The sequence below is a fragment of the Perca fluviatilis genome, chromosome 4 (genome assembly GCF_010015445.1).
Source record: "Perca fluviatilis chromosome 4, GENO_Pfluv_1.0, whole genome shotgun sequence".
NCBI lineage: Eukaryota > Metazoa > Chordata > Actinopteri > Perciformes > Percidae > Perca > Perca fluviatilis.
The window spans coordinates 23,774,992-23,800,034 of record NC_053115.1 but is presented as its reverse complement, the minus strand read 5'-3'; the positions used below and the strand labels follow the sequence as shown (position 1 = coordinate 23,800,034).

Sequence of the window (25,043 nt, the reverse complement as noted above, 5' to 3'; positions counted from 1 at the left end):
CTATTTTATTTGGGACCTAAATGTGAGCGTGTGTAGGAGATTCTTTATCGTTTGACTACATTTCATCAAATAAATCTTTATGACTCCTGTCAACTGTACGCTGGTGTGGATGAGCTACTGTTATAACACTAGGTGATTAAAATGATGATTAAAATTAAACACAGTATCCATTTCCTGTCATGGTGAGCATTGATTGTTATTGATGCATCGGCATGTGAAGATCAAATACTTCCATCTTGTATATAAAACTAAACGTATACTTTTACCCACGTCTAAGATATGTTCACTGCCCTTGTCATGGTCTTCTTTGAATTGGAATTTGTCATGGCAATTGGCAATATTTAAAGGGTTTTAGGGGTTGAAAGACTGTTCTTACATTGCAATGACACTGACAGTTTGTTTCCAATTTTCTATTAGATTATTTTTCTCAGCACCTGGGGGAGTATCTCAGTGTACTTTCAGCTCTGGAGAGCCTGAATGTTGCCATTTTAAAGGCAATGGATAAAACTAAAGAGGTAAGTTTAGTTGTATGTGATTTTGCCTTAAATCAAGCTTCTACAGTACAAGAAGCCATGCTGAGTGAAGAAAATAGGTGTTGAAACGCACAGACACACAAAGTCAAGGTGCTATAAATATTCATAGTTTTGAGAGGAAACACTGACATTCACAGATGGAGCCAAAAGTCTGTCAAACTGATGAGTTAACAAAAGAGCAATAAAAAACACCTCAGCCAAACACATTTCCATTACTTATCATGATTTTAAAGAAATAGTCCGAAATTGTGGAAATATGCTTTTTTTCTTTCTTGCCGAGAGTTACACAAGATATCTCTTTCATGGGTGTACGGTAAATATGAAGCTACAGCCAGGAGATATTAGCTGAACTGGGAACAGTGGGAAACAGTAGTCACTCTGTCCAATAGCAACAACATCTGCTTATCAATCCTCTAAAGCTCACTAATTAACTATCTTGTTTGTTTAATCCTTACATACGAGATATAACGTGTTAATTAGCTAACTTAGTTGGCAGATTTTGTTGCTTTTGGACAGAGACAAGCTAGCTTTTCTCCCCCTGTTTGTAGTACGTGTGCTAAGCTAAGCTAAGAAGCTGTTGGTGGTAGCATCCTTTACTGTACAGTTAAAAGGGTGGAATCAATCTTCTCATCTAACTCTCGGCAAGAGGGTAAAAAAGCATATTTCCCAAAATGTAGAACTGTTAAAATTCATAGGAGTAATCTTCACTTAGTAAGATAAAGAACATCTGTCACAGTTGGCCCAGATTGTGAAATATTGATTGAAATGTTATCTCTTCAGTTTTTGCTAATGTAGCTTAAGTTTAGAGAGACTTGTTAGCTCTGTAATTTGACAATCTATAAATTTGCATAGTGTAATTACTGCAGAAACTATTCACTTATATAGGCTTTATGAAATATTCACATATTCCAAATGTGTTTAGCAAAACCCCCAGAGAAGCCTAACATTTTGCTCCCCAGTCAATATATTATGTAATTGCAGTTGACAAGATATGTTGAAATTACCTCAGGACCTTTTAAGGCAACGACCTAAAATTAGGGATTTCAATTGTAATACATCATAAAACAGCAATGCTTGGTAAACGATAAGGAGAGGGTAGAGGAGAGTGCTGAATAAATATACGTCCTGTCTTAATTAGATCACTTTGTTATTCCTCTGTTCTGGTTCCTCTTTAAAGCTGTTGGAGTGGATAAATCCATAGAGGATTGTGCAATCACTAGTTATCAGCTGTGGTCTGGCACGGAGTGCTCTGGACTGCTAATCCCATGATGCATTTTCAGTAGAAGCTACTTGTCTCTATAAGTCTGGACGAAGAGCTACTGCACTGTTACTTCATTAGCACATTGCGTGAATAAGAGTACTTTGAGAGTACATAATCACATTCGTGTTTGGGGACTCGTGTGCAGCAATTATGTTTCCTATTAAAGTTCCTCCACCTTGGAATTTGGATATGAGTTACTGAATAATGTATGTGTTCAGAGAATTAATTAACCCATTTAATTGCCGCTGTCACACATTTCACAAGTACCTTGTAATTGTTGTTTTGGAGAAGCTATCAACTCATCTCTCGCTGCGTCTCTGCGATCTGTCTTGTCTCTGCCATGCTTTTACTTCCTTGTTGCTTGAGTTTGAGTATTATGTGCTTTAACTTGTCCTTCTGTTGGTCCCTCTCTATCTTTCAGGAATACCAGGGTTCCAGTGTGTTGGGCCAGTTTGTCACAAGGTTCATGCTAAGAGAGACATCCAGTCAGCTACTGTCTCTACAGAGGTCCCTGCAGTGTGCCATGGAGGCTGTGGAGGAGCAAAGCAGCCCTGCCCCGTTAGTAGTGCAATATGACACTGTCTGTATTGTGTGTTACTTATTCAGATTCCAAGACATTATCTATACTATACTATGGCCTCAAACTCACCCTGATGAAGGCCCTGTGCCAAAATGCATTGGTGAAATGAAGCGGATTCTTCAAATTGGCTGGCATGTCTCAAGGTTACAATTATGTAGCTGGACAAAATAGGAGTGTGATGTTCTTATAAGTGCATCAAAAAATATATGGGTATCTCCAAAAAACAGTTAACTGTGTTCCCTTTAATGCTCATCTTTCCATAACCTTAACCATTAACATGGTATCTCTATAAGTGTTTTAAGTGCTTCAACTTAAACACACTGAAACAATTCAAGACTACAGTCTTTCTCTAATTATAAACCCACATTTCACCTTACCATCCCCATCAGGGATAAGGCAGACTAGAAAAAGTTCATTTCAGTTCATTCGTTTGTTTTAAAACCATATTATATCATAATATTCTTTACCAAACTAGGAAACACTAGCCTGGAGGCTGAAATTTGGAGGCAAAGACCAAAGACCTCAGAGAGTGGTGTGTTGTTAATCAGGTTTTGATTCAAACCACAATCATCAAAGCAAAACACTGTACTAATATACTGCACTTTATTCTTCCATATTATTAAAATTGCTGCAAGAAAGCAGTCCTATAATGCAAAGCAGCACGACTTCTATGCTATTAAAAATAAAAATGTTGTCAGTGAAGTCAGCATTGGTAAGGAAATTCAACAAATCAGTGGTAACTCAGAGGCCTTTCTTTTCAGATATGTCTTTCGGCCCAAACCTTTGAATGTGCTGCATTCTCACAATTATTCAAAAAGTTCCCTCATTAGTAATAGGCAGACTGCTTAAAATTCTATATTTCAGTCAAAGAGCCAAAACACTTTCATTAAATGTAAATGGAGCTCATAGAATAACAGATCGAAATTGCTGTCAACAATTTGGTGAACCACTGTGCATGAGTCACTGTATAAAATGGTAAAATCTTTGCTATTTTTTGCAATGAAAGATCTGTACTTTATACATTTTTCCCTACACTGTAGTTCATCAAAGACCCCGACATAGGCTCATATCTATGATGCATTACCTATTAAAGAAATTCAATGCAGAAGATGCTCAGCGAAACAATCCACCAAGGACATTTAATGAAAAAGTAAATCACCATAGGTCAATGTCACAAATGACAATACAAAACAGACTTTAAACATTTTCAAATGACAAAGATTCTTCCCCGACCTCCGTAGCTTGCTGCTGATGTTGTTTGTTACACTGTGTGTGTCAGGGCTCAGCAGAGCTCTCCTCTCTCCCCTCTGGGTGCCACACTGGTATTATTGGAAATAAATGAGTGATTATAGCCAAGGCGAATTATTGGGAGGGGACTGGTGGAAGCAGAGGGGGAGCAGAATAAAGGATGATATGGGTGGCATTGAAATACAGAACAAGTGAGTCATGGAGAAAGGAAAAGCAAGGAAAGATGAATACAAAAATTAAATGAATGACAGAATTGTTCAGAATGACTGAGATAAATGGAAAAAAGAAGAGAGGGGGCGTACGGAAGGACATGAGGATCTTTTTTGCCACAAATAACTCTTTTAAGACTGTTCAAAGAGGTATAGAATTTGGAAAGAAAAAGAGGGAGTATTTGTGAGGTGTTTTCTGGGAGGGGCTGAATTAGAGACATATTGAGTTTGCAACAAGCTTATTTCTCTCTCCTCTGCTTTCCTGCAATGGATTCATGGCTGTTGCAGTGGCCTTTGGGCTCCAGGCTGTTCTCAGCATGAGAACCTCATAGCAATGCGCTCCCTCTGCGCTGTCAGCGTGATGCAGCACACTCACACACACACACACACACACACACACGCACGCACGCACGCACGCACGCATGCACGCACATCCACACACACACACACACACACACACACACACACACACACACACACACACACACTGTGAGTGGTTGTCTCAAGTGTCCCACTCTCATAACCACACAGAGTGCTTGATGTCCTGCCCTTGACACTATGCATGTACAGACAGCAAACACTCCCCATCTAGGAGAGCTGTGTGTGTGTGTGTGTGTGTGTGTGTGTGTGTGTGTGTGTGTGTGTGCGTGTGCGTGTGTGTAAGTCCCTAACACCAAGCCTGTGGGTTAATACTGATGTGTATCTAGCCCATCACTAAATGCTTTCACCTCTACACTTGCTCTTTATCTCTGGTTCCTTTTTCTCAGTCTGCACCAGCTCACTCTCTCACATTTACCTATCTCAGTTTCTGATTTAAATTAATTATTAATGTATCCTACCTTACCTCTCTCCTTGCCTCTCTCTGCCTTTCTCTCGCATCCTCTCTCTCCCTGTCATCTCTCTGTCCTCCGTTTCATACCATTCCCTCTTTTTCATTCCCCCATGTGGCTCTGTCTGCCATATCTTCTTATTTCTGTTGTGTTTTTTCCCACACCCCTGTGACAGTTGCTGTCTCTCTTTCTGATGTTTGTATCCCTGGGTCGCCACCGCTGTCATGGCAGGAGAGAGGTAAAGGCACCGGAGCTGACAGCAGTACAGAGGAATGGCAAGCGATGTGGTCGCAGGATCCATAATAACCTGTGCATGTCCCCATCAGATCCTTGCTCTAGCATCCTGACCACGGGTAAGAGGAATATCATATTATGTAAAAAAATAAACTATTTAATTTAAAAAAATGTAATTTTTATAATTTTTTATTATCCTCAACAAATCCCATGAAACAAAAAGCCAATGTATCCCTTAACATTTTACACTAATAATTAGCACATTGCCAATACTCTCTCATTTCCCTACTCTCAACCTCAAGCCCCTAGGTTCCTACTGAAATGCAATCTTTATAAACCGGGTCATGAATATACTAAAAATGGCAAACAATTTCCTGGCAATTGCACTTTTTAACAAACATTCCTCCAACAGGAGTAAATAGTGCATTTGCTGTACTGCTGAGAATTTATGGCAGCGGAATGGTTAATGTGGGATTAAATCAAAATAAACTACAGTGCACATTTTCATCATGATGCAGAAACATGTTGCGCCCACATTTTAAATGACGTTTACATTATTTTTGACTACAAAACGGATGACTAAATGTGATTTCAGTTGTACCTATACCAGAGGTGTATAGTCCAGGTGCCAGAAAGTAGAAATCCTGTCCAGCAGCTGTCCCAACCATCACTAAACCAGCTCCTCTACCAGGTAGATGAGCTCGTTAGTGAAAACACCTGTTCTAGATGTAGAGGCAGATCCAAAAACATGGCAGGATTTTTACTTTCTGGCACCTGGACTATACACCTCTGACCTATACTTTTTAGACAACAATAAAGCTCCATGGCACAAAGGAATAAGCTATATCAGGTTTGTCCTTAAATGCATGCAGCATTGTGTCAAAGTCTTCCCACTTGGACAAAATACACCATACTATAAATTAACATTTTAAACATCTCTATACTTAGTTTTACATTCCCACCAAAGCAAATCAATAATGAAATGTACTTCCTGTTATTGTCATCCATTAGGGAAATTGTGTTCAGTGGTGTACACGTGAATTATTTCCATCACTGCCATTACAAGTATTGTACATAATTAGAGCCAGCTGTAAGCTCTCTTTGAGGACTTTTTTTAACCTAGAAAGATCATGTTGACATTTTGTAGAGACGATTAATTGATGTTGATTTCGTCACTAGTATTGATAGACTGAACATCAGATATTGAGCCTGCATGAAAAAATATGAACCCTGAGTTTGTCATTTAACTGTATCAGAAGTGAGATGGGTTTCTTTTGTATACGGAATAAGAAGTTGGAACCTGATTCACCGTCTGTTTGGATGTAACTGATTGAGGTTTCTTGACATCTTCAATCAAATAATTAAACTCTCAGCGGGCTTCCAACTCTAAATTTCTAAAATGTATTAATACTACAAAACGTAGACTGCTGGATGTACTACTGCTACTGCATTTACTCAAATTCAGTTAGAAGTAGAATGCACAATGGAACTGGGACACAGATATACATTTTTGTGTGTCATTCTGATGATTTAGTATTGTGTTGTCTTCAGGTGTGTGCATGGAAGAGGGAGAGAACTGGTGCTCTCAAGTCAACAGGCTGCAGACGCTGCTGGATAAACTGGAGTGTCAGGTATGAAACTGTTCCTTCTGTATAATTTTAGGTGGAATACGAGAGATAAGGAAATATGAGCACAGAGCAATCATATTTTGACCCTTTTGTGCCCACATAGATTTATATGAATGCATATGAATGTAGCAGCCATCAATATTAACTTTGTTGAGCAGGCAATGGAATAAATTTAATAGGAAATAACAAAGGCTGTGTGTGGGCAATTTGTCGTTCTGTCGCCTCATTTTAAAAAACATTTTCATTATTAAATAACTTATGCAAAATAATAACAACTAATGCATTAGCTTTTCAAACATGTTGGGGGCACAGAATCATTAATGTGTTAAGAATATGAGAAGTACACCGCTGGGCAACACACACAGCACTGCAGGTTGTGCACATATATATAGCGATATCTGTAAACCTGCCTGCGAGGCTACTTATACAATTGCAAGATTACTTCAGACACATGGATTTCACTTGAATAGTTTAATGTTGTGTTTTCACAATTATGTCTGAGACAAGGTGTCAGCTAAGTGCTTGAATGATTTGGAAAATATCCTGCTTGAACAAAACTATTGTGTGTTTTCAGTCATTTAGGTCTCATAAACTGTCTAGTATGTTACATGTTGTACATTTCTATTCAACTTTGCACTGACAGCATAATTCAGAACATGTTTTTGTGTGTTTGTAATGATCAAAAACAGCAAATGTTGCACTCAAAGCATGTCAAAACAATGCTTTTCCAAGAGGTGTTGTGCAGATCCGTGTATCGGTCAAACACAAAGCACAGTCACCTCTCAACCTCTCGTTTCTTGTTCTGTATCCTATGACCCATTCTTGCTACCACGTATTAAATTCTCTTTCCCTCTCTCCTGCCACATCTTCTGCTCCATCTCATTCTCTCTATGTTTGTTCTTTTTTTCATTAACTCCTGATATCCCCATGTTTTGATGTTCATTTTACTCTCCTTTCGGAATCTCTCAAAGCATTTTTCTCTCTCTAACCCTCGGTTTTGCCAACCCAGTGGGACTCAGAGTGCAATATCAAAAGCAATTCATAACCTGTAGAATGTTCTGAATGCAATAACCATCCCCATACTTCAATGCCGCCACCACTATCACACACACCTTCTGTCCATCTCGCTCTCTTTCTCTGCTCTCTCAAATACAACGCAATGAGTTTTCTGAGTTTTCCTCAAAGGTTATGTTCCCTTTGTACACACACAGACACACAGACACGCACATATGCACACACACACACACACACACACACACACACACACACACACACACACACACACACACACACACACACACACACACACACAAAAACCATAACCTTTAAGATGGAAAGCTCATTCTGTTTAATTACATATACTGTATTTCATTATTCATAACATCATACATTTATAGACTGCATATAGCCTAGGGATATTGGTGACATAAATCACATGTGGTGAATTACATGTTTTCCACTTGTTTTTCTTTAAAATTACAATGGCATTATTGAATGAATGAATGAATGTAACCTTTATAGCCCTGGGAATTTGTTTTGCACAACGGCCTTTGAAAAATGTCAAATCTCAAACCCATCAGATATCATATAACAGCAGAGCAAAAGGAAGAAAAAAACGACATTACAGTAACAGGTCCAACTTAGTCCATTTCCTTTGCCTACTTTTATGTACCCCATTTGTGCCTGCAGCCTGCAAACTGGTGCAATTTGCCCATAAGGTGCAAATGACTGCATGCGCAAACCATCAGTACTCTTTTGTCCTTATGTAACTTCTTTCTTGGAATGATGAGGTGACATTGGCTACTTTTCTTAAAAGTAGCTGATGCTTTAGAATGGCATGCAACTTTATGCAATGCAACACAAGTTTGGTTAAGTGAAATTTGTATAAATTACTTAAAGAATAATTACTTAAAGAATAAAGTAAATAATGTCCATACCTCTTGCATCACTGACCATTCTTTCCCAGATGTTTAATAGAGCCAAAATCTTGTTCTGCATATATTCATATTTGATACCTTCTTGTTTCAGGGTCCCAAGTTGGAGCCACTGAAAGAGGACACACTGGCCAGCACGTACAAGTCTGTAAGTCAGCACTGATATAAAAATTGTATGTGGAACACTGACCACAGTAAAGAAGCAGTCAATAAAAAAATTTTTTTGTGGCAGTTTGTTTTTATTGAGCAGTTTCATGATTAAAGTAGAATGATTTGTTTTGACAGTTAGTGATTATGACTCAATCTCGGAACCCATGGGCCACTGGTCTGACGACGATTTGGCCTCTGGAGGAAACATTTCTAAGGGGTTTCTGTGTAGCCAGTGGGCCAAGACTTCCTCATCATTGTCCAGTTAGTGCCAATACTTTTTGTAGGTGTTTTATGTCCAGATTACATTTTGGCTAATATCTACTGGATAAAAAAATATCAGACAAATACATAAAAAAAAAAAAATGCTCTCCACATGGACTGTTTACATATTATAAACGTTATTAAAGCAAAATATAAAAAGCTTGATCATTATAACACAAAATCTTAAGATGACATTTTAAAGGTTCATTAATGTTCCATAGCCACACACACACACACACACACACACACAGGGACAGGGACTGGTTTGCAAAGATTTCTTGTCCATATAAACCAAGCGTTTTACAGCATTTCACAGTAGTCCAGCACTCAAGGTCAAACTATATGGTGAGGTGCAATGTAATGTTGAAATGTGACACTTCTCTGCCTGAGGCTACTGTACAGCAGATTTATTACGTTTATAGAGCAACTCTCTCTTTGTTTGATTATACAGTGGCTGGATTACATTGATTGCGCCTCACTCTGCAAATCAAGTAAATTAAGGATTCACTTTAGTGGATAATTGCTGATTAAAACAGTATTTTCGCATTTGTTCATTTTAAAGGAAACACACTTAGCTTTTTTCATTTACTTTTAATTTGCATATCTCTACATAAAAGACAAGGAGTAGACAAACATAATTGAGTCAATACCACTGTAGCACTGTCTAAACGTGAAAATATTATTCAAAACGTTTTACCATTGTTGGTGTTATTCCACTCTAGCTATGTATTTAACTTGTGATTGAACTCCATTAATGACTCCTCTTTTTGCTCTTTCTGATTGTGACACCCCTAGTAGTTACAGTATTTTCCAAAAAATCTGACAAGCTATCACTTAAACAATTTTTCAGTTGCACTCAGCTGCAGCACATCTGTTTCCTTTTCAATCCAAATGATACAATAACCTCCTGTACCAGCATTTCTAAAGTCTGTGTGTTTTTTGGGAACTTTTACTCTCATTCTAGCTCATTCCAGCTATGAAAATCAAGTTTATGTTCACAAGGCTCACATTAAAACAAGAGAGAGGAAATCAAAAATTGTCTGAGTTTGGGTATGAGTGTTTTTGCATGTTTCCATCTGGTTGAAGAAATGAAAATGGTGGAAAGAGCGATATCTTTCTCTGTTTCTTTTAGGATTTTATAGTTATCCTTCCAAAATAAAATCCAATAAAAAGCAAACAATTTTGAAATAAAAGCACATAGACTCAAACTACATATTTTCTCACTCGCCTTTCGTGGAGTCTGGTCATGCTGATTGGTTTTGATTTATCTACCTGTAATGTTTCTGCCACTGCAATACAATTGAGCTGAATGTAATTTCTTTGCTCCTCAGAACACTGAAAATTTGCACTTCTCATTCATACTATTTTTAATGACAACCCTTCACAACGAGGACTGTGGGTTATTCGCTTTTTTCCGTGTCATTTTTAAACGCTATGAGCATCATGAAATAGATCCATCCTCCTCCATTGTATTGAGGTGGCAACAACAATCTCAGGAGATCTCAAAACTAAACCTACATGGCACATGCAACCACAAATAGGTATTTTTGTAATGAAGATGAACCAACCTATTACAGTTAGACTCATTCAAGTCTGTGAAAACAGTGCTTACAAAAGATAAGCCATAAGACAAGTTTCACTTTATACTGGATGCAGTGGTGACTCACTCTTGCATTGAATTGTTGAGAAAGTAAAGAGGGCAGCAGGTTGACGTGCTGCATCCGGAGACCAGGCGGAGCTCCTAGTCCCCTGAGGAGGGTGTTGTATCACTGCCAGTTGCGGTTGATGTTGCTCGTTATCTGGAACATCAATCGATGAAGGATTTCTTTCTTTTTTTATGATTTCAAGGTGTCTTTTCTTTTCCTCTGTCAGGAGGTCCATGGATCGATATGGAAAGCAGGTGTTATATGAAACATTTTCATGGCACATTTAGCTGATAAGTTGAATATGCTGTCTTCACCAGGGAACTCCACAAGCCACTTTCTGTTGTTGTTACACATATCTCTGCGGTTTTTGTATCTGTGGTCATTTTCTGTCACTTTGTAATTGTTTTGGTCTTTTTGTAGTAATTTTTTGTCTGTGGTTGTTATGCCCCTTTTTGTTTTCATGTTGCATCTTTTTGTAGTCACTTTGTGTCTCTATGTACTCATTTTGTGTCTCTTTGTAATTGCTTTGTGTCTCTATATAGTTATATTGTGTCTCTTTGTAGTCGTTTTATGTTTCTTTATGGTAATTTTGAGTGTCTGCCTGGTTGGCACATCTCTTCAAGGGACATTTTGCAAGTGAAGGCGACTGGGACCCTTTGCACTTTAGGCCCCTAGGCCTGTGCCCGGCAGCCCAGTTCAGTAATCCATACATGAATCTGCTGTACACAGTGTATTATATAAAGAAAGTGACAAACTTCCCTGATGACACAGATGAGGTATCCTGGCAACACAGTTATTATTGTGCACAAGGACGTCACTTTTTGTTGAAGTGATGGGGACGTAAGGTCTCGGATAAAAACACATTTTTGTATGTAATATGGGGATCGGTATGAGGTTAGAGTAGATCATTAAAATGCATAATTACCCATTAAAGGGCAATACAAACTACAAAAATAGGGCTACTCAGCATAAAATGGACAACAATGTCAACCATACAAGAGCTTAGATTTAATTTCAACATAGGGCAGGGACACATACATTGCAGGGGGTCTGGAGGTCCTCTCCCAGGAGATTTGTAGCGCTCACAAATTTCAAAATTTGACAAAAGCGACCAAGTGGTGAGGACATATCCCCAGTGTCTCCAGTGTAAATGAGACCTGATTGTGCAGGTAGTGTCAGCATTGTGTTATCTAATCACTTTGCTGTGTTTTTTATAGCTTAGAATTTACGAACGGTCCTTAAATTTCACTTAGATTGCTTTACAGTTAGTGCCTCCATTTTACTGTGTGCAGCTGTTTCCACTTGGCTTTCAGATACATTGACAAACAAAACTGAATGTACTGCCAAAGTGCCTTAAGTGAGCGCAATACCAAGAGATGTACCATTAACATGTTAGTGATAGTGAGTTATGAACCCTCAAGAAGTAAGAATCAGTTTGTCATCAAACACTTTAAAAGTATCTTGAAAATATCTACACACACACACTTAGACCTCAGGGGGTGATGTGAGCCAACACGGTTTCATGGCAGTTCGTCAAATGGTCACATTATTTTTAATCTATTTGATTCGTGTTCACGGGGACGTTTTTCTCGTTTTTTTCATGGTGGCCAGCACGAAATGGTCTATACGGAGATTAACGGGGAAAGCAAACGCCTCACACGACGGGAGATGACCGCAGGGAACGCACGACAATAACGGGACGGTTAACGGGGAAACAAGACGCCACACGCGGGACGTGATCCCCGGCCTCCGGGGGAGAAAAGTCCTGAGTAGTTTGACCATCACGACATATGCTTCCCATTTAAATACGTTTTCGTGCTGGCCACCACGAAAAACAACAAAAACTAGATTTAATAATGTGACCATTTCACGAACTGCCATGAGACTGGGTTGTGTGAGCCTACTCTCACACACACACACACACACACACACACACACACACACACACACACACACACACACACACACACACACACACACACACACACACACTTCTTTGGCAGCCAGTGTGTCATCTCATCATGTTCCTCTCTCTTGTATCCTTCCCAACAGAACATCCTTCTTGTTCAGAGGCAGATGTCGGTGACCGATGAAGATTTTGACAACTTCCGGAAAGTTCTGAAGAGCTACATTGATGCCACCGCAGCCCACTCTGACAACCTGCAGTGAGTGTCTTGCTTGTTGTCAGAAAAAGCAACATATCTTGTCAACATTGTATTAGACTCTGCTGCTGAGGTAGCTTTTTGAATGTTGAAGCAAAGTTGAATCAGGGGTTTGAATTGTACCAACTATGCCAAAACGGATAGACAGCTAGTGTCAACGAAATATTCCCATTCGCATTATCATTTTATCATCTATCGTCCTTGGATATTATGGCAGCTTTTATGAGACCCCGAACTGTGAGCAGCTTAATTGAAAATTAATTAAATTGTTTTACATTAATAACCATTTACAGTAATACTTTCACAAAGTGACACTGTCACTAACTTATTGTATAGAAATTAGGGCAAATTTTACTGTAATCCCATCTGCTGTCTTGCAAGAAGCTTTGCTCCCTGCGAGTTATAACTGACATCTCTCTTCAGACTTTTTCATTTACGTATTGATCCTTGGTAAGTGCAACCTCTCTTTACAGTAATTTTGTACCCTTTTCTTGCCCCACTCTACTTTTCTTCTTTATCCTGATGACAGTGTGTCCGTTCAGAAGCTCCCGGGAAAGTTGAGTTACATAATGTATGAGTTCTGGCAAGACCGCATCTCCTGGATGAGGTCAGTATTTTTGTGTGTGTGTGTGTATTGTATGTCAGATATTGGCAGACTGTTTGGCACTCTTAACTGTTTGATGAAAATGTTCCCCACCAGTGAAGATGAGCAGATGGCCCATCTCTCAGTTAGCACACATACACAGACACACGGATGTATGGTTTAAACCGATCCATGGCGAAAGCATATCAATGAATATATATTAATCCGCACAGAACTGTTGTGTTTGATAAAAATGTGATTTAAAAAAAAAAAAAAAGATTTTCAATAACTAGTATGAACATTTACATGTTTGTTTAGTCAAACAAACTAATTTACTCTTTGCAAACTTAACAACTCATAGTACAGTTTTTACTGCCTCCAATGTCAACATACAATAAACATAAACATCAACAGTTAACATTAAATATATAATATATATAAATAATTTTAACATAAACAGGAATGAACAATTAATTTTTCTACAAGTGATGCTTAACTCTGATTTCCTCTAAGCTGTCTCTTTTTCTCTTTTTACTTGTATTCTGCGCCTTCCTTTGTCTCTATATAGCTACCTGCAGTCCAACAGCAGTAAAGACTTTCAGCGCTGTGTCATTGACATGTTGGAGGATGCTGAAGTAGTTTCTACCATGTTGCTCCCAGGTTTGTATATGTGTGTCTGTAAGTGCATTTATGTCTGCCTCAGTGTGAGATAAACACATGTAAGATATATCCAAACCTCCAAAATTATGCAAGTCAGACTTTCAGTGAGATATAGTTGTAGCATACAGTTTCTGTGACATTTACTTTTACTTTATTGTTTTGTACAATGTCATGTGTTTATGTAGGATGTTCCTTTACCTCCTTTATCTCCTTTACATGTGTAGAGGTCTGCTTAGAAAAATATCCTGATATTTGTACGTTGTAAACGATGAAGACCACAGACATCGTGACATCACGATTTTGCCATTGGTGTCTTCATATGACACGCATCCAGTTTTGGCACAGTGATGGCACATTAGACCCAAACTCCTTGGGTGCTGAGAGGATGCTAGCAATTCTGCTCATTGCCTCTCTGATCTGTCATTTTTGTGCTGTTACAGAGTCGTTTGTGATTATACTGTGCTGGGTCACTCAAACAGAGCCTTGCTCCTCCCCCGAACAGCAATTCCAAGTCTTTTGAGGAATATCTTTAGAAAAATAGCCTCGCTAGATAGTGGAATTGTAAATGGTTGCCAAAAGTATCCATTTCAGGGATCTGCTCACATTCACAACACATTGCAAGGCTTAGACATTGTCTATTCAGCCTATCTTTCGACATCTTGGGCCATGTTGCAAAGTGTTTAACTGTGTTGTACTAACAGGAAATGGTAGAATTTGTGTAAAACATTTAAAGGTGCAATATGTAATATTGTATGTAATACTGGCAGCTAGCGGTTAAAATAGTTACTGCACTACCAATTCAAAATACTGGAGAGTCGTTTCCCCCGCCCCCTCCTGCCCAGACTCGAAGTTCACGGGGGTTGCCAGGCTGAGACCGCAGCATTCACAACAATGTTGCTAGACGCTTTTCTCACATAGCCAGACATTACTTCACAGCACAGCAGAGCATAGATATATACGACAGCAGAGTAGCTAACGTTAGATGCTAGTCTCACATAGCCAGACATTACTTCACAGCACAGCGGAGTAGCTAACGTTAGATGCTAGTCTCACATAGCCAGACATTACTTCACAGCACAGCAGAGTAGCTGACGTTAGATGCTATTCTCACATAGCCAGACATTACTCCACAGCACAGCGGAGTAGCTAACGTTAGATGCTAGTCTCACATAGCCAGACATTACTTCACAGCACAGCGGAGTAGCTAACGTTAGATGCTATTCTCACATAGCCAGACATTACTCCACAGCACAGCGGATAAGCTAACGTTAGATGCTAGCTATATTTACAGTCATAAAAGCCCGTGCTCACGCGGAGCTCTGTAAGCAACTGACAGACACACTTTTTCGGCTTAAAATTACAGTATGAACTGCTAAAAACACAACAGCCTCACCGTCCTCTCCACACGCCAGTCAGGCACACTTCCTCGGTTTAGAATTACAATAGGAACCGCTAAAAATACCACCACCATGCCGACTGAACAGCCCGGTCTCATGACAGTTCGTGTAAATGTGACGTTATTTTAATCTATTGATACGTGTTCACGGAGGGCCGCCTCGCGGGCGCCTCCCGGCTTATGGAGCTTCCTTTTCGGCCGCCTCCCGGCGTCCTTTCCCCGAGAAAATAACGTGACATTCGGCGTCCTTTCCCCGAGAAAATAACGTGACATTTACACGTAAAAAACGAGAAAAACGTCTCAGTGAACACGTATCAATAGATTACGAATAACGTTGATATTTACACGAACTGCCGTGAGACCGGGTTGGAACTACACGTTGTAAACAGCCATGGCCCGCTTGCCTGGTCCTCCCGGTAACGTTAGCAGGGCTAGCATGGCGGCGTTAGCCAGGACCAGTCGGGATCACTTTACTGGCTATGTCTCAATTGTTTTTGCGAGTAACCAACTCGGGTACTCTAGCTATATAATTCAATGTGAGTACACAAATATTGAAATGACCTAAAATGCCCGTCCCTAGTGGCTGTGATAAATTAGCCTGTAGCTATGCTTACCTGTTCAGGAGGAAATGAGCCAATTCTGCGTCCTTTTGGGATCTAAGCTGTCTCCATCTTTGAAATACATCTCCAATATTTACCAGGGGGTTTTTACGTCTCTGGTCACGCAACTGTTTTTTTAGGTTGGGTAGAATCTATCTCCATTTATCCTGTTCGTTTGTTTGCTGCTTTCATGGCTGTACTACCGTTAGAGCTGTAGCCCGCTGGGTTTACGTTTTTACAGGTATATCTGGCAACCCGGCCTGGCTGTCAAACTGGGCCGTTGATAACAACACACAGATCAAAACATAAACAGAAATTCCGTCACGGAATGTAAATTTCAAAAAGAAAAAATACTGACATTAGCATTGTTGTCAGAAAAGATAGTATTTCAGCTTAACATGTTTCCTTAATATCTGATGAGGCATTGGTGTCATTTTTGGATTTATTACAGTACAAATATTACATATTGGACCTTTAATACCGTTGCTGTTGTGTTTGCCACAAATCTTTCTGGATCTGTTTCAATACCATCTACCACCATCTTACATTTTCAGCTGTGTATAGCTCCTTCATTGCATTGCATTTTGGGACAATACATCAACAGTCAACACTCGAAATCCAAGGCTGAGTTCCAAATCACATACTTTTTCTTTTTACTTTTAGTATGTACTGCATCTGCCTTTATATATGCTGCGCATGGAATTGTGGGTCAGAATAGCCAGAAAAGCATGCTGGCTTGCATACAGCAAAACCCAACCGGATGCAGTAGGACATCCAGGTATTTTATATGTTTAGATGTACTAAAACCTCTTATCTGTAGAAATTGGGGTTGCGTCAAGAATTTTTTGGCCTCCTGACAATAAATCACTTTGAGAATTTGGGGAGCCTAAAGGTAAAAAATGTTTTCAAATCAAGGCATTCACTGTGCAAATATTCAGTGTTTCCAAATAAATAAATATGCCATATGGGGATATGCTCTCCAAACACTCTGGGTTATGTTCACACTGGCTGTTGACAGTGAGCCGGTTCTGATGTTTTGCAGATCTGTGTGTATTGCCTTTTTTTAGACACATTTGCATGTGGAAATAAGTTCAGCAGGCAACCTTATTGGCAATGTGACTTCTATCTGACGCACATAGCTTCTCATCATCAAGTCCTCAGCAGGACGAACACATGGCAGAGTAGCACGGATCACTGACACTCCAGCCCAGGCATCAATCATGACTCTTCGCTCTCGTCTTGACATTTTATTCCTTTGTTGCACGCCTCTAAATATGCTTCAGAAAGAGATGAGGTTAATTATTATTTCTGCCTCTTTTGCGTCCATTGTCGATGATGATTTAGCTGTGTGGGCTGCACGGGTTGCTCTCGTTGCTAGGTGCTGTACGTGGTTGTTTACTTCCACATCTGTGACTCGCATGCATGCTGACTGTCTCCAACGTCAACCACATAAAGCCCAACTAGTATTTGTAAAATAGACAATTTAGCATAACATTTGTGGAGCTGACGGAGAGGCGACCTTCTAAAGTAGGGCGAGTCACTAGAACATCCTCTAGTCTTTGAGTGCTTATTTAAGATAAATGCAAAAATTCACCTTGTGTTTTTGAAAAATCTACAATACAACTGAAATATGTTTCCAGATGTATAACTAATTTAAATATGCCTCAAAAATGTAAATTTTAAATTAATATTGTCAATATTCGATTAAATTAAACTAAAAAGAAATCATGAACACAGAGTGAAACTTGAATGTGACACTAAAATAATCACATTTACTTGGTTGTACTGTAGTTGCATTGGCTGAGCGTTTGTTTAATTATTTATAAGTTATACTAATAAGAAGAAGAAAATTAGAAGTTTGATTAGAGTTATTGACAACCAGTAATAGGGCTGCAGCTATCGATTATTTTAGTAGTCGAGTGTACTATTCCATCGATTAACAAAGTAATTGGATAAGAATTACTTTACTTTACCTTGCCTTATTAAAGAGCAATAGTAAATATACAAAAGAGAAAATAAGATAGGTCTCTTAAAATAAACAACTAACCGGGTCACATCTAATGTGGGTCATGCCTTTGCCGTTCTAGGAAAAGAAATATCGCCAACGGGAACCGCCCACTTTAAGCTTAATTGTGGCTCTTCAGAAACCTATGGGTGACGTCACGGATACTACATCCATATTTTATGCAGTTTGTGATCTTAACTAGCAATCATATTGATTTACGTTAAATGCTAATGTTAACGTTACCATGGACTGGGTGAGTAACGTCAGATCGGATGCTTTCTGCTGAGATGCTGAAACACTGACGCACTGCACTCTACAGAGTTTTGGTTTTGTTTCAGCTTGAAATTATCCCAAACTTGTGACACTTATAAGTATCCATGTGAAACACAGCAGGTTGCATATAGTTTTATGGATTAAACTCTTTGCGTCAGTGATTTCTAATAATTGAATTTTTCAAGATACTCGAGGAATCGCTTCAGCCCTAAGTGATTGTAATCTGGCGGTAGGGATGCTTGCATTCTGTGCAGCATTTTCAGTAAAACAGCTGTTAAGCTGCTTCTTGTGGAACATTTGCGTTGAGACATAGTCTGTTCTTGTCAATGAGAGACATCATTAGTAGGTTACTTGCTGCTGAGGATAACAGTGCCCTGATTGGGAGAAAGAGGGAGGATATAGTTTACAAAGTGCACGTCAGAAGCCCAGGAAGGATTCGACTCTGGAATCAATAATAGAAAAATAAATAAAATACAACATTCTGCTGCTCATAGCAGCGGCTATTATTGTGTGTCTGAGACAGTCACCCGGCACTGCCTTTATATTTTTTCCAGGAGGTGCTTTGCACTAGCAGCCAGGTCTTTTAACATACATACGTACATTGTTATTCTGTCAATACCACATTGTTACCACATTGTTACCACTAAGAATCTGTTCACAAAGTAAGCAAGTGCTACTCTTGGACTGGAATGGACACCATGGTACATACTGTAAATTAATTTGCTTTGTATTTGCCCTGTGTTTGCTGCACTTTGACTATCAAAAAAGAAGAAGTTTGAAAACATATATATATATATATATATTGTCAATGTGCAATGTGCACACAACCTCATGATCTTATCTCTAAAGCTGTGATTTTCCTGCGATTAAATGTTTTAATTGTCACCATCCCCAAATCATGAAAATCATGTACACGTTAGTTTGCTGATGGAAATGTTTAGCTGATAAATTGGAAAAATTTGAGCTTAATACAATGTAAATTAGATGAACTATTTTTAAATGTACCCTGACGAGTCATAAATCGAGTTATACAGTAGATTGGTGTGTAGTGACCTAACTCTTTTTCTCTGTATGTGTGTTTCCTCAGCTTCCTGGTGGATTATGACTAACAACTAGCAAGTGAATCCAGAATGTCACATCTACTGCCTACACTGTCACACGGACAAAGACACACTGGTGTATCAACCCTCTCACCCACACATGTAACATGCAAACACACACACACACACACACAGACACACACACAGACAAATTAAAAGGCATCCATGTGTTTGAAAACAACAGGAGACAGAGACAATGGCGTCATACAGCGTTCTCCAGCAGCATCTTTTAATGTTCCTCTGTCTACGACAGCTTATTATTGTGCCGCTTATATCAGAAGGGATAGTTGCACGCTATAGCCGATATTGACTTGAAAGTGACTGATTCTCTGCAATGCAAAAGCCTGTCTCTTACTCTGCCTCCTCTCTCCTGCAGTGTTTGTCTGGTATTATGCCAGTGGAGAACAACCAAAAAGATGCTAGTATAGGCTACTAGAGCACATCCAATTGAGATGAAAATTACCATGCCAGTAGTGTCATTGTGCTTTTGATGAGTTGTTTATTGTTTGAATACAATTACAGTAGTACAAGTAGGAAGAATCAGCAGAGAGGATGAAGAGATGAAGGTTTCTGCAGCCTAAACATGCATGCTGATGACTGTGGCCAAGAGCTTTCAGTAATAGTTCCTTTAGCTCCTGGCTGTACGTGCTGTATGATACTGTAGCACTGTTATTCTTTCATTAGCTACTGTCATGTGCACAGAATGCCAAAAAAAAGCTAGTGATAAAAAAGCTACCCCTGCCCTGACATCTGCAGTATATACTAGTGGTCAGTTATTTATATTAGTTACATCTCCTCTGAGACACACTCTTTGTCTCAAATGTAAAAGTATCTCAAAAAGTGTGGGTATTAAATGGAATTAACACTTTGTGAGGAGATTTTATTGCATCACTAAGTTATGAAGAGAATATATATTTAATGTATTTATTTTGGTTATGGTAGAGTATTCCATCTGTACATATGGAACACAGATATATTCATATTTCTGTGTTTATTGGTGTTTTAAGCCCCCCACGTCTCCTTCCTGGAAGGCACTAGGATTAGGCAAGGGTTATGGTTAGGGTTAGGGTTAGGTTTGGGTTAGGTGCCTTGAAGTCAACGGTTGCAGCGTTGCCTGGAAGGACACGTTGGGGGCTTAAAATACCATCGAGCTATTTCTGTTGTGTCTTGGTTTCGTAATGTACCCCACCAATTGTAAACAAACTAAAAAACAACTGTAATAAAATCATTAAAGCTACTAATTGTTTTGACAGGTGAAAAAGCCTCTGAATCTCTCTGTTAGTGCACTTAACTTAAAGACTCACTTTTTAAGATTCCCTTCTCCCAGAGCAATTTACAGTAAAGTTGCATTAATTGGGCCACTGAGGAGTAGAATAATTCCAAACATGCTGACACACAGCATTCATTGGACAAACTGTCAACTGATAATTTAGTTTTGGCCAACACGTTAGCAAACATGCATCCAGCTGACACAAAGTAACATCGCAGGGGTCACATTTCTGTCCGAGTGACGAATCAAATTATAATCGTCTTTTTAGCACTGGTTTTTACCTAAGACGTATTTCTGGATGCATAGTTTGCTCGGTTTTCTTCAGCAGGAAGTTGCTAACTCGTCTCCCTGCCATCTGGTGTCAGGAGGTAATTTACAATAGGTTTCTCCAGGCTTTTTTGTTCTCAGACTTGAAATGAACTAAAAAAATTTACCAAGTTAAAGAGGATTAAAGGTTTGTGACGCAGCTACAGACCTCCGTCACAGCTCGCCGTAGCAGCGGCAGTTAGTAGATGTGTTTAGCTGCTACAGAGCTCTGCAACACCGGCTGCGGTGCTCCGCATGGTGCTCTGTCAGGTCAGCGGTAGTTGGTGGTTCAGTTACTGAGAATAGACTGCAGTGAGCCGGGTACAGAGCACCGTGAGCTGCTGGTCATTTCGGCGGAGATAATGGTTACGTTTAGGCAAGAAAAAGTGAGTGTTACGTGGTGACGAAAGTTATATTTTAGGCACCGAAACGACTAGTTAAGTGTATTAAAAAGATTGTGATTTGTATTAAAATTCTCCCAAGGAACACGCATTTCCTAGGTGAAAGTCTTTTATTTCCCCTGGCAAGCGAACTCGGCTCCCTGGCTTGAAAGTCACCCAGACCATCTCCTGCACAAACGTGGAAATCATAAGAATTACAGTGCTTATCTTTTCGTAGGTTTTCGAATGTATGCTTCATGAGACAGGCTGCCAGGTTGCATATCTATGAGTTGTGAGCAGTTCAATCAAGCTGTGTTTTTAGATTACTATGCTAGTAATTACCTGGGGTTTTAAAACTCAGACAAGAAGTTGGGAGCCACTGCATTACACCATTACAAATGCAGGCTTTATTCTTTCCAATGCTGCAACACAAATGTAGCAGCATTGCACTGCAAAACAAATGTAGCAGCATTGCACTGCAGTATATATATATATATATATATATATATATATATATATATATATATATATATATATATATATATATATATATATATATATATATATATATATACAGTATAGGGACTTTGGGGCTGTAACATCTGATTGCATGATTACAGGCGAATTGAAGCCCCATCATCTTCAGCCTCCTGTCAGACAGGCTGTCTGCTAGTAAGACAGAATGAATATATAGTGGCAATCTGGACAGCCATGTAGATGAGGCTGAAAGGAGGTGTACCCACACCTCCTGTTCCTCATCTGTTGAACGCTTAGGAACAAGTGCCACCACTCCATATATTACCAACGCTGGAGAGAAGGGTCCAAGTCACAGCAAATTATAGGTAGCAAAAAATCTGAATTCAGAGGAATATTTCCAGCAGATGTCACAGACAGATGAAGGATACAAATGTATTTGATAGAAACAAATCATGTACATTTTACAGTAATTCTCTTCCTATTTTCAACTGTTCTCCCAAAAGCAACTGTAGCTAGAAAACCGATTAAAACACTAGTGTTTCAATAGAGTTCATTCAAACCTGTTCCTCTGAAGTCAAAGGAATAGTCAACATTTGGGAAATACTCCTTTCAATGAGAATATCTAAACTCAGTGAGGCTCCCTGTGAATTCCTCATACATAGGTATATTTGAATCTAGTGTGGGAATGGTGGACCCTGCCACTAACAATGACTATCACTATTAAAACATGGGGTGTAACTATAAATATATCAGAAGTGTGCTTCTAAATGTAAACACCTCAGAATATCTAACAAAATGTTTCCAGCTCCCAATAACCTGCTGCTATACACAATACAGTATTTATCTCGTGATAACTGATGTTCTCCAAGCCAAACAGTTACAGACACAGCGTTCTACCTGATTTATTATATATCTTGGAGATACAGCAGAGATTAACTCACTGAGTCTCTGTTCCATTTTTGAGACAATGTGGGGTTGCAGTTGCTGCTGCTGGATGAGAAATGTGTATAGTGAGAACCCTGTGGAATGCATTATTCTCTGAACATACAACCTCAGAACAGTCTCAGAAGATTTCTTCTTGCAGTTGCATATTCCAATGAGATACTGAAACAACATAAGCACCGACTGACTTCTTTTGCTGGATAGATGCCTCATGTGAGCTGTAATTCAATACATCAGTTTGAATAAATAAAAAGTAAATGGCACATTTCAGTACTTACTTTAATTAAATCATATTTTCCTATGATTAATTTTCTGTTCTTAAAGCGTGCTTTTCTGTGGGGGGAAAGGGAAGTGGGACACTGATGAATAGCCAATTAGTTTTTATTACAAATCATACAGTTATTGGAATACCACTGTGTACCTCTCCTCCAGCAGGAAAAAAACATGCAGGTGCCCTTGGCTCTGATGTAGGCAAACACAGGTCATCACTTCAGAGAGCCCAGGGCCTCGGCTAAGGTGACCAAGCAACATCTGTTGTCCTGTTTCATTCCTCCTTATTGCCATTTCCTCCTCCTTACTTTATTGTGCAGAAGGCAGCAAAGAAGGCATCCAAAGTCAAACGCTTGTGTCTCCTCTCTGTGTTTGTGTTGGAAGAATAAAAGCTGTGAATGTAGGAGATAGCAGAAAACCTTGAACAATGTCAACACAAAGGCACAAGGTATTTTATAATCTGATCTGTCAGAGTGTTTCAGCTCACGGACACAACTATACAACCATATGTGAAGTCAAAGAACAGCAAATAAAAAGAGAAAGTTCTTGAGATTAACAATAGGACACAAGATGATAAATTATCGTTGCGTGTCTGACATGTTCAAGTGCAACTTATCTCCACCAAAACCCAAAGACTGTGGGCCAAAGGTGAGATAGGAACAGCTGTTGTCCTATTTCATGCCTCAGTATCTTCATTTCCTTCACCCTGGAAACTTGATTGTGTGGGAGGTAACACGTTGAAAGGGCGTCTCGCCTCTCAAAGGCTGAGTCACTCGTCCTTCTTTACTCCAAGACTCACTTACACTGACTTGGGTTTTTGCAAATGTTTCTGTATTGATTGTTAAATAGATCATTGTTGTGTTATGCAGAACATACAAAAAGCTACATTTCATGCAGTGTCTCTTTGTTACGAAGTAGGCCCAGCACAGCAGCAGCAGTCTACAAAAACATTCTCAAAATCAGTTACTGTGTCACTCCTGTCCTTGAGGTACATTAAGTGTTCATAAAAGCGTTCTGTCAAGAACCACTTGCAAATTTTCCAACGGAACAGAGAATGTAATAAAAATGTCTGTGAGGAGAGACGTGAAGATGTGAAAAAGACAGATGGGGAAGAAGAGTTTTATCTTCAAAATGGGTTTTTTAGTGTCATGTGACGTCCAGCATGGGAGTAAGATACAGCTCAAGTGTCCTCTTTGCCTCTTTGTGATGACAAACTGCGACAGATGCTTCAGCACCATCATATAATTTAAGCATCATGCTGACCAGAGGTGACAGACACAATGTTAGCTCCCTGTGCATAGCTACATTTCTGAGTGTGTTTGCGTAATGCACTGGATCTGTGTGTAATTTAGAGTGTAATGTTGTAAACCTTATTTTTCTTTACTTTCATTTTCTTAAAACTGCCATTTTCAGCCTGTAGCTTGCTAGCTCTGAAGTTCTGGTTGTTGTTTCCTGAAGCGAACAGAGTTTTAGAAAATAAATAATCTCAACAACTATTGGATGGATTGCCATGACATTTGGTACAGAGATGCATGCTCCCCAGATGATAAATCCTACTGACTTTGATGATCCTAGTTTTTCTCTAGCTCCATCATGAGGTTTACATTTTTGGCTTTTAACTGTTGGATCTTTGCCATGAAATTTGGTCCAGATATCAATGTTCCCCTCAGGATTATTATAAGAACTTTAGTGATCCCTTGACTTGTTATCTACTGTCACAATCAGGGGGCTGTTTCACAAAAGCAGAATTTATAAATCCAGGATAACTGATAAAGTGAGGCTTGACCTAGTCTAATCTGTGCAGCTGTAAAGAATAAATCTCCATGGTAACTTAGGTGCCTCTGCTTTTGTGTAACCAAGTCAAGGCTAAATCCATCCAGGATAACTGGAATATCCCGGCTTAATCCCTTATTCTGCTTTTGTGAAACAGCCCACTGGTCTAAAATTTTACTTTGGTTGCCAAGCTTTTGTGAGTAAATCAAACTGAATATGTTAACTTAATGCTGTAGGACCCAAGAACATATATACTGTATACAACAAAAAATACATATATCTGCAACACTCCACTGATCTGGGATTTATGGCAGGGTGGCCGGACGGAAGCCT

At 39.2% G+C, this 25,043-nt stretch overlaps 1 protein-coding gene across 1 annotated transcript in view; it reads left to right on the top strand.

The window, feature by feature from the left end:
- necab3 (N-terminal EF-hand calcium binding protein 3) overlaps positions 1–20,553 on the top strand; it is a 44,930-nt gene extending 24,377 nt beyond the window's left edge. Inside the window, exons 5-13 of the mRNA XM_039798040.1 lie at positions 418–515; positions 2,216–2,352; positions 4,893–5,014; positions 6,447–6,526; positions 8,552–8,605; positions 12,567–12,679; positions 13,206–13,283; positions 13,828–13,919; positions 19,280–20,553. Coding sequence (XP_039653974.1) covers positions 418–515; positions 2,216–2,352; positions 4,893–5,014; positions 6,447–6,526; positions 8,552–8,605; positions 12,567–12,679; positions 13,206–13,283; positions 13,828–13,919; positions 19,280–19,308 — 803 coding nt within the window. The 3' untranslated portion in view covers positions 19,309–20,553. The remainder of the gene's footprint in view (positions 1–417; positions 516–2,215; positions 2,353–4,892; positions 5,015–6,446; positions 6,527–8,551; positions 8,606–12,566; positions 12,680–13,205; positions 13,284–13,827; positions 13,920–19,279) is intronic.
- The last annotated feature ends 4,490 nt before the right edge of the window (positions 20,554–25,043 follow it).